Below are 11,240 nucleotides of genomic sequence, written 5' to 3'. Positions count from 1 at the left end.
GCAGCTTAGAGTTTCATATCTTTAAGAGAACTGGCTTTATGATACCAGATGAATGGAGTGCAAAGTTTACATAAATTTAATTTAAAGCAAGACTTCAATTTTGTAGGATAGACAGTTACACGGTTCTGCTCTTAGCTCTTTCTGTGTTCTCCCTCCTCTAAGGTGTCAGGAGCATGTCAGTAGAAAACTGTGAGAAACAGCCAGTTAATAAGAAGGGACAACTATTGAATATCCATCAATCTTTAACTAAATAAAACTATGATATAAGGATGTTTTTCTCTCTTTTCAATGGGAAACTAAATTAGACAATATAACCTGCTTGGTAATTAGAATTGCAGCTTCCTTTAGTCATTTTTTTTCCAACCTCCACCCTGAGTATAATCTATTGTGGCATTAGGTTTTGAAATAGAGGCTTTCCTTTCATTGAATTCATTTACCATAGTCTGATAAAATATACAAAGGATTATTCAAATTATTATGACCTAAACAGTAAGAGTAGCTTGCAAATACACTGATTAAAATGGCTTATTGTCTCAGAAAATATATCCACATGCTTTACCTTTTTTTTTTAAACACTTTATTTTTATGTAAGTAATCTCTGCACCCATCGTGGGGCTGGACCTCATGACCCACAACCCTGAGATCAAGAGTTAAATGCTACACGGACTAAGCCAGCCAGGCATCCCTCTACATGCTTTACTTTGAAAGTAATTTGTTACTCAACTCTATTTCCAGTACTGAAAACCACTCCAGAGTTCAAAAAGCTGTAAAATAAATGAAACATTTTCTTTCTTCTCAGTCTTTCTTCCAGTGAATTGTACACATTAAACAGGTGAATCTTATGGTATTTAATTGTATCTCAAGCTGCTAAAAAAAGTGGTTTAGATAATCAGTCATCTAGTCTTGTGGATCTTAATTGTAATAGAATGAAATCAGACGCAAAAAGGTGTGGAATGAGGCTAGCCAATCAGGAATTGGACTAAATTTCCAGCCTATTTGATTTGGCCTTTAAGTAATCTAGGAAGAGAACATGCACATGTGTGTGTGGTGGGGGAGACAGAGACAGAGAGGGAGGGAAGGAGGAAGGGAAAGAGAGGAGGGGGGAGAGAGAGGGAGAGAGAGAGAGAGAGGCAGAGGGAGAAGCTGGTTCTGTGGACAAGGGAGGAAGTGCTAGAGCAAAAGGTCAAGATCAATCAAATGTTAGAGTTGAAATGCTTTTCCATGAATTCCTAAGAAACACAGACTAACTTAGAGAAGCCTTCTGTCAGACACTATTGAAAGGAAACATGATAGTCCTCTTTCTTCATCCATAAACAGGCCATTTCCAAAACAGTAGAGAGAGCACAGGAATCTCATTTAAAAAAGACTTCTTTCTGTGGCCTGTAACAACTTTCATATACAGGTTGCTTGAATGAAAACTGAAGGCCGCTTTTAGAATCAAGAATTTAAAAACAACAAAGATCATACTGTAATGTAAAGGGAACAATTTTGACAGAAAAGAATACAACTTAAAAAAAAAAAGACAACACATAGATGATGAGAAAACATACAGTGCTGGTACACATTTATTCTTTTATTGCTAAACATCAAATGCCAGGAACCATGGTATCTTCAAGTTAAATACTAAGAATGAATTACAGCACAGTCGAAAGATCTGTAGATAAAAACACCTGTGCACTAATGATTAGTATGCAGATGTTTAATAAATCCCATAGGACAAACTGATGACGGAGCGCCATGTATCCATTAAGTGCTTGTTTGAAATTCGCTGTTAGAATAGATGACCATGACCTAAAGAGCGATTATTAAAACGTCAAGTTTAACTGCATGTCTTTTCAAACTGAGATGAAAAGAATATATACGTTCTATTCAGACTGTCAGGGATTAAAAAAAAAAAAAACACCCTCTTGAAAATGTAAACAATGTAGAGTAGGAACACTGAAAATAAAGTTTTACTGTTGAACAATGTGACAACACAGAAAGAACATTTTCTTCAAATCCTCAAAATAATTCATTTTTCTAATCACTTTACAGAAATCAAAATGGATGAATTTCATAAAGATGATAATATACCAGGAACACAAAGACCTTCAAGGTTATCTCTTTATGTTAACATATATTTACAGTAAATATTCAATAATACTATTTATAGCTTACTTAAATAGAAACATGCTTTTCCAACCCATAAATAATACTATTCATCATTCATTCAACCACATTTATTATTTATGATGTCTCATGCACCGTGCCAGGGATGCAAAGATGAGTATGACATGGTCCTTACTCCAGAAGTGCCCACAGTCAAGCTGAACAGACAACAGATAACATTTCCTTAATTGCATGATAAGGCCATTTCTATACAAATGCGACTGATCTGCTCAAATCCTGACCCTGTAGAGCAACAGACCAAGATGTTCAAATGCTACAAGAAAATTAGTTTTTCCCCCCAGAAAAAGAAGTCAATGGGTAGGATTTCCTTTAAGTTTTTTTTTCTAAGTTTTAAAAAACTGACCTGCACATATACAACATGTTAATTAGTAAACTGCTTAGTTCATGCAATCGAATTAATTATACAAGTATTTCATGGCATTCCCCAAGCTCTACTACCTATACCTAAACAGGGCTGAGCTCACTCTGCTAACAGTCTTTGATCTCAAATGACTATGTACCTAAGAATAAAACAAATGCATTTATTTCCTGGGATAAATGACTAATGTGTATAGTTTTAGTAGTGGTAATAACTGATGACCTCAAGCCATTAATAAAATCTTAACACTATACTCCGTATATAATTTCTATTTAAGAAGGCAGGCAAACATATAATACAGTCTAAAGAGTTCCAAAAAAAATGATTTAAAAGTTTTAGTGCCTGAAGAGCAACTCAATGATGGGAAAAAGGTGAATACCCTGGGACACCTCACTTAGTGAGGGTACGTGGCTGTTAATGTTCTTGAGTGCATGAGAGAAGCACACATTTTTCATCAAAGAATTACATGCTTATACACTTAGAAGACCAATAGCTTCACAGTGGCCTGTTGAATTTCTGGATCTTCCAGGGCTATGTCTCCAGTCCAAAGGACCTTAAACTACTCAGGGCACTTTTGGGTTCAAGAGCCAGGTCCCAGGCTCTGGCAAATCCACATCTGTGCTCCCATGTAGCCATTCTCACTGCACTACCAAGTCTTCCCTGGACCCATAGAGGTAGCTTAGGGGAAAGATGGAAAGCAAGGACTAGGCATTTAATTACTCAATATAGAGAAACATGGAAGCTGCTGGTGAGGACAAAGTACGGTTGAGAGCTTAAGGTAGATGCTTCTTGAAGACAGGAACCCAGAACTTAGGCCCCAGATAACCCTAGCAGCATAAGAGAAAATGTCTACCCTGGAAGGGTTTCGAGCCCTAAAGCTTTGTAGAGAATGGTAACCAGGACTGCAGCAGATCTGTCTTGTTACCTGTTAGAAGACCAGGCTCAGTTCTGAGGTTCGACTTTAATTTCCTCAGCTCACAGGCTGCAAGTGGAAGATACATCTTGTAGCTCACTCTAAATGTTAAGGCTAGTGCTGCTTTATGAGGGCATGGGGACATCTGACACTGTCAAACAGACAATTCTTATAGAGCAAAACATGTGTTGTGGTATTGCAGGTCTTACTTTCTACTTTGTTCACGTACTTGGCATCATTTGACAAAAATTTCCCCTTTCATGTCAGCAGATTCTTTTATAGAATTTTATTAATTATAATCAGACCTCAGTTGTCAGAGTACAAAATAATACACCATTAAATCTTAAAATACTTTTCAAACAAGACAAAGGACAAGAGATACAGGCCAAGAAAATGCTCACCCTTCCACTTGGCCAGAGTCTGGTCTTCTTCAAATCTGGATTCATGATGTTTTTTCAAGAAGTTTGCCCCAATTAATTCCACCTAATTCTGCTCTCCTTTACACTACTGTAACATGATATGGAGTTGCACAAAATGGTTTAACATGAATTTTCACTTGTTTAGAAATTGTTCCACAAGCATCTGAAATTTGTTAAGTTCAGTTTTTGAAGTTTGTTAAATTCAGTCTTTAAAATTAGAATGTAGTCAGAGACTATGCCTTTCATTTCTTCTGTTTATCCCCCAGCCCAGAGTTTGTATATTCTGATATAGGAGGAGCTTAAAGTTGTTGGTTAAAATGTAATTTTAAGGAAACACTTTGTATTTCATACCAAGGATCATTCTGCCATATGAGTGCAAATATTACCGTGCTGTAACCATCCAGAGTCCCAGGGTCACATTGGCAGCCAAAAGTACACTGCCACCAAGCAAGATGAAAAATCCTATCAGATCTTTGACATCATTGTCTCCAATCACTGAGGTAAGGGTGGCATCTAGGAAAGAGTTTAAAATCCACTGACCATCCAAAGCAAAGCAGGGCACTGCATTAACAATAGCCAGAGCTCCTGAGAGGGAAATCAGGTACCTGGGTAAAATCAGTTAAGGACCCGACTGTGAGGTCTGAGTGGNGAAGATATTTTATTAAAGCTGGATTTGAGTTTATAGTTGACTTCGCTGCTTTCTTGAAATCTCTGCCCACCAGGATAGGACACTCCTTTTTAGATCTCTACTATTTAAAATAAATTATTTATATTATTTCAAAGCTCAAAAACCTTGGCTAGAAAAATAAGGGCCAACCATTTGTAAACTAAGGCAATCTATAACAAACTCCAAGTTTCTGTAATACTTTAATGACACAAGGGAAAGGAATGTGGAAGCAATTAGCAATAAGGGAAAATTACTTTTTGATCCCTACAAAGTGTTACCTTAGAAAACATAGAGTTTGGTCCCTTCAACTCTATTTTACTATTATCTATAACTAGTGTACACTATAAGTAGTATAAATATTAACTGTAATATAAATATAAGTGTATTTTACTGCCATCTAAAAGCTTATATATTTCATAAATCTCTGAGGCAAAGCTGTAATCTACAAAGTACAATCTTGATTGTACTTATTTTTTAGTAACTGTTCATTTGTTTTCCCTTTTATGTTTTTGCAAATTATTGGGGAAGGAAATGAAAATGATTTAAAAGTGACAAAAATATGTATTGTGCATCTGAAACTGATATAATACCATATGTTTACTATACTGGAATTAAAAAAAGATCCATGCTTAGTAATAAACTTAAAATCTAGCAGGCAAAAAAAGAAAAAAAGAGACAGAAATAAAGAACCCTTCCAAAGTGTTCAGTTCAAATTCTTCAGAATAACAAATTTTTTAAAAATGTCATTTTATATTTAAACATAATATGATAAAGAACACATGAGATTTTGGTCCTCTGAATTGCTATTTTGGTAGTGGAAACGAGTTCGATCTCCCTTAAGCATTCTTCCACTTAGTCTAAGCTAACAGGCTCAGAAGGGGCAGAGTTAATCAACTCACTGGCATTTTGACTTCTCATTCTTTATAAACTTACTAAAAGGTCTTAGATCTGTAAATTCAACTCTCAAATTATATTCTGGGTTCCCTCCCTTCCATATCTTAACTTTTATCCTTCCCTGATCAATCTCTTTCCTCTGACTTCTTGCCTCCTAGGTACAATATGATCTTTTTCAACTTTAAAGTCTCTTTTCCAGTTGTTAGCAATCAAGAGATACTTGGAAGGTCTATGCACGCTCTATTAAAGGTAAGCCTAATCCCATTCCAATTAACACCTTTAAAAAACATTCTTCACACCAGAAAGGATACTTGACAAATGTCTCCACAACCACAGGCAGATCTATGCTTAGAAAGTTGAATCGTGGGATAAAACTGGTGATGCTCACTGAAAAAGAAAAACAAGGAATAATGAATATTGTTCATATAGAGAAGCAACAGCATTATAAATTTTTCCATATGGTCAACAACTGGGCAAGTCTATTAAACTGGATGAGGAAGTTCTTCCCAAACATATGCAGGCAGCCTATATGCCCCCACATATAAAAACAATCTATTATTCTAGAACATCTAATAAATATACTGGAATACAGAAATTCATGTCCCAGTGTGTACTTATATTTGGAGGTGAGAATAAAATAAAACTGATGATATACCAAGTATGACTACTAAATACAGAGATTGACTTAAAAACTATGCCAGAATTTATCAAGAGTCCATATCCTTCAAAGAGGGATAACTTGAAAATCACATTTACTCTATTATGCCACTTAATCTTTTCTGATCTTGGTTTTCTTTATTGCTAAAACAAGGATTAAGACTAGGGGAATTTTTTGATCTCTTCTACTCTTTGCATTCCATAATCACGTTTTTGCTCAAAACATTTATAAACTCTCCTGTAATTAGGTAGAACATATAGTGGGGCGCCTGAGTGGCTCAGTTGGTTGAGTGTCTGACTTCAGCTCAGGTCATGATCTCACGGTTCATGGGTTCGAGCCCCACATCGGGCTCTGTGTTGACAGCTCAGAGCCTGGGGCCTGCTTCAGATTCTGTGTCTCCCTCTCTCTGCCCCTTCTCCATTCACACTCTGTCTCTCTCTCTCAAAAATAAAATAAAAACTTAAAAAAAGAACATATAGTACATATTTCTGATTTACCTAGTACATATTTCTGAATTACTCTAAAAGGGAGCTTTTTTCCCCATTTGTTCAGGATATATTTAATATTTGCATTCTAGGGGCACCTGGGTGGCTTAGTCAGATGATCCGACTTTAGCTCAGGTCATGATCTCCTGGTCTGTGAGTTTAAGCCCTGCACCAGGCTCTGTGCTGACAGCTCAGAGCCTGGAGCCTATTTAAATTCTGTGTCTCCCTCTCTTATTGCCCCTCCCCTACTCATACTCTGTCTCTCTCTCTCTCCCTCAAAAATAAATAAAACATTAAAAAAATTAATATTTGTATTCTAGAGTCACTTAGTCTCAAACTAATAAATAAGATGAATGAACCAGGTTGTAGCTCAGGATATGACTATAAAGCAATGAGAGAGCCTTTTAAAGAGTAACATAAAACCCACATGTCCAGCAAGTGATGAATGAATAAAGAGAATGTGATATGTCCATACAATGGAATAGTATTTTGCCATAAAAAGGAATTACCTGACACATGGTATAACATGGATGAACCTTGAAGACATTATGCCAAGTGAAAGAAGTCAGTCACAAAATAGTCTACTTCTATGAAATGTGCAGAGTAGGCAAACTTACAGAAACAAAGTAGATTAATGGTTGCCAAAGTGTTGGGGGGTGGGGAGAAATGAAAAGTGACTGCTTAATGGATATGGTGTTTCTTTTTGGGGTGATGAAGGTATTCTAGAAGTAGATTGTGGTAATGGTTGCACAATTCTAAATATATTTAAAAACTCTTCAATTGTAAACTTTAAAAGGGTCAAGTGTATGCTATGTGAATTATACTTCAACAAAACCATTGTAAAAAAAGGAACTTAAAAAAAATCTTGTACAACAAATTTAGACTATATTATCTTCAGTGATATGGAGAAGTTATCTATTTAGTTCCAATCATGTAGTCACTGTTAAAACAACAATGCCAGCCGAGTTCTGAAAATTATATTCAGGGGTACCTGGGTGTCTCAGTCAGTTAAGCATCTGACTTTGGCTCAGGTCATGATCTTATGGTTCATGATTCGAGCCACAAATTGGGCTCTGCGCTGACAGCACAGAGCCTGTTTCGGATCCTCTGTCTCTTTCTTTCTCTTCCCCTCTCCAGCTTGCATGTGTGTGCTCTGTCTCTCTCCCTCTCTCAAAAATAAGTAAACATTGGGGCACCTGGGTGGCTCAGGTGGTTGGGCATTCTATTCCTTATCTTGGATAGGGTCATGATCTCACGGTTTGTGAGTCTGGGCCTCATGTGGGGCTCTGTGCTGAGAGTGTGAAGCCTGCTTAGGATTCTCTGTTTCCCCCTCTCTCTGCCCCTCCCCAACTTGCTCTCTCTCAAAAATAAAAAAATAAACATTAAAAAAACGTGAAAATTATGTTCATACAAAATTCATGTGTTATGTACAAATTATAGTCTTATGACTATAACTCCAGGCATTCTCTGGGGTATGTTGCTCTTGCCACTGTTTTGGGAACTTGGATAGATTTAATAAACTCTCACAGAACATCTGAGAGATCATTTATGTGACTTGGACATAAATGGTAGTGAAGAAAATATTTCACTTTCCACAGGGAGACATGGGATTCAGTTACATCTTGTTTCATAAATTCAGATTATTTTCCTAATGCCTAAATTTCATACAAAGCTAAAGAACAAGTTAATAAGACTTTGAAAACTAGTCAAATTCATAATAAATACAATTAATGCAAGGAGTTGTACTGAGTTTCTACCGTGGAGAATATATGGTATCTTAATGATTTTCTGAGGGTTTACCATAATAAGTACCCACCTGTGTAGTGAAGATGCAGTGGATGGCCTACATACAACATATCAATTTGAGGAGGATGTTTCACTTTTATTAAGCGAGTATGAGTTTCCAAAGAAGGTATTATACAGAAACTTGAACTTGAACTTTTTTTACAATCTTTATTGGTTCTACAAACTTGTGTGGCTTCAACTGCTTTCCGGGCAGGTAGGCATGTATGCTATTTATAAAATATTAATTAGTCAATATCCAAAACAACTTACTAACAAGAAAAACAGCAAGTTACAGTCCTTCAATATCTTTCATGTTATAGAGCATATTAGAAACAAAGTTCATTTAAAATAAATGCCATTTATGTTCACCTACTATAAATTAGATTCAAGTATTCCACTTCAGCCAAATAAGATATTTTACCTATAAATTTTTAAGGATTCTCAGATGAAATGTGGCAAGTGGATGTAGAAATTTTAATAAAACGATATGAAACAAAAGGGAAAAGTGTTCATAGATTACATTTTAGTTCTATATGCTTATTTCATAAAAATTATATCAGACAAGCAAGATTGCTTCAGGGACAACTCACCAAACGCTTATTAAAGTTATTTCTGTAGGAAAAGCACACATCTGTGAGGCTGTGATTGTTACAGCATTCAGTCGAACCATCTANTTGTATGCTAAAGAGAAATAGTTAATTAGTATCTGTTATATAGAAGTACATTTGTAATAAAAATTTTGCTTTCAAGACAAAAAGGTTAAGTAAAATGCATATGAATTTGGAAACAACTGTATGATTGAGAGTTCAGTCTGACAGGCTACTCACTGCAGTGATTTTATATTAGAAAAAAAGACATGGTATTATAAAAAGACTTGTCTAGTTTGAAATCAAGAAGCAGCACTTACCCTAGGTTTACCTGTCTTCCTATAAACTTACCTACTAATAAAGCTGGAGTTCCAGGGTCTCAGTAGGTTTTGCAGTAACTCCAGCTAGTCAAGCAAAAATATTTAAGANGAACTAGTATTACTACTGAGTTACTGCACTGTGGTGATAGCAGAGTGAGTGAGAGAATGCCTAAGAGACTCTCATCACTGAAGACATTTCCATTATATCAAACATCTATCCCACCTCCATGCTTACCTTAGGGCTTTCCTCATAAAATCAGGGCAGCCCAATCTGACCACAGAGATGTGGACATATTTGCCTATATACTAATATTCCTGTTACCATTTTTGGAAGACAATGCAAATAGGGCAACTGTTTATTCTCATTATTCATTTATTTTTCAAAGTTCTTTGGAGGACTCCCTCACTTGTATCTGGGGCAGAATTAAGAAAACTAAATCACTGATATAGGTGGAATAAAAATTATTTTCATGTGTTTATTTTGGAAGCTTTCCTGTATTCAGCATATCAAACTTGTAAAGCATAAATTGATGTGTAGCAGGGACCAATTAAACTTAGAATCTTATATGTATGCTACCATAGATGTGCTAAGGAAGACAGATTTAAGAGAAAAGTTACCACAGAACTACAATTTAAAAAAAAAAAGTACATTTTCCAGTACCACAAAAAGTTTTTCTATTACAAAAGTGTCTTCAAGAGCGCTGACATGAAAATGTTAGTTGATATGCAATGTGATTTTATAAGGATTTTGTATTTTAGCCATCAGTTGTTGTTTGGTTTTCAGTTTTGTTTTTTTTTAAGTTTAAACTAGGTTATTTGAGGAAGACATCTTGTATTGGTTAGAGTGGATCCTCCCTAGCCACTTTGGCTATCTCTCCTTGGCCTACATAAAATGAAGAACAAAACAGAAGTGAAATAAACTAACTGATAAATCAGTTTCTCCTCTGCATTGCTTGGCTGTGTGGGCAGTTTTGCTTTGTTTTCTTTTTTCTTTTTTGTTTTCTTATAATTGAATACACATTTAGGTTTAGATGAGGATTTGTACTTGAAATATGAAGGCAAACTGTGAATAGCAAATGGCACAGACAAAACTGTGCCTGTAATCAATCATCCATCACCCCTAAAGGAAAAGTATAAAGTAAAAAGTTGTTTAGGAATTTTTTTTTAACCAATCCAGGCTACAGTTTCAGGGTTCTCTCTGGTCAGTTGTCAAGTCTCACCAATTTTTACTTCCTCATTATTTTTCTCCTACATATTTGCATTTGAGTGTAGACTCCAACTCCTTCTCACCTGACCCATTTGAAGAATCCTAAGAAGTCTTGTTTGTTCAGCACCTAGTTAGCATATGCAAGCCTTTCCTACATACCAAATGCTTCAGATTCATCTTCCAGTGTAGAACTATGAGAATGTAGCTCCTCTAATCAAAAATTTCCAAAGACTGCACTACTCCCAAAAAAACGTTTAAATTCCATAGCCTAAAACTGAAAGATTTCTGCTTTTTTCTCATCTTCTCTCATACTATTATCTTGCTGAACCAAATTACTAGCAGTTCCCTGACTGCTTTCTAGGTTCTGGTGCCAAGGTTCATTTCTATCTTGGCCTCCTGAAATTAAACTCACTGTTGAGGCCCAACTCAAGGGATGCTGCTATGAAACCGGACCTCATCTTCTTACTGAAGACTGACCACCAACAACTCCCACAACTCCCACCAATTCCTGTAATTATCTACAATTAACCTTGTACTGTAATAACGTGGGCATGGTTTGCTTTTTCTTTTTTAAATTTAAATTCCAGTTAGTTAACATAGAGTATAATATTAGTTTTAGGTGTACAATATAGTGCTTTAACACTTCTATATATCATCAAATGCTCACCACGACAAGTGCACTCCTTAATCCCTATCACATGGTCTGTTTCTTTGACTGGACTATGAGCTCCTTGAGAAAAAATTTTCTCAATCTTATATAAGGTACATAACTCAATAT

At 35.8% G+C, this 11,240-nt stretch overlaps 1 protein-coding gene across 2 annotated transcripts in view; it reads right to left on the bottom strand.

Moving 5' to 3' along the window:
• Positions 1 to 1,560: 1,560 nt before the first annotated feature.
• The window catches only part of MBTPS2 (membrane bound transcription factor peptidase, site 2), a 38,757-nt gene continuing 29,077 nt past the window's right edge, over positions 1,561 to 11,240 (bottom strand). The window contains exons 8-11 of one of the 2 annotated variants that reach the window (XM_077770524.1): positions 8,939 to 9,029; positions 8,380 to 8,575; positions 5,732 to 5,807; positions 1,561 to 4,464 (exon numbers count right to left, since the gene is read on the bottom strand). In XM_077770524.1, coding sequence (XP_077626650.1) covers positions 4,242 to 4,464; positions 5,732 to 5,807; positions 8,380 to 8,575; positions 8,939 to 9,029 — 586 coding nt within the window. In that variant the 3' untranslated portion in view covers positions 1,561 to 4,241. The remainder of the gene's footprint in view (positions 4,465 to 5,731; positions 5,808 to 8,379; positions 8,576 to 8,938; positions 9,030 to 11,240) is intronic. The other variant, XM_077770523.1, reaches the window with a different exon arrangement.

The sequence above is a fragment of the Crocuta crocuta genome, unplaced genomic scaffold (assembly GCF_008692635.1).
Source record: "Crocuta crocuta isolate KB4526 unplaced genomic scaffold, BGI_CrCroc_1.0 scaffold488, whole genome shotgun sequence".
NCBI classification, from domain to species: domain Eukaryota; kingdom Metazoa; phylum Chordata; class Mammalia; order Carnivora; family Hyaenidae; genus Crocuta; species Crocuta crocuta.
This window is presented reverse-complemented; position numbering and strand designations above follow the sequence as displayed.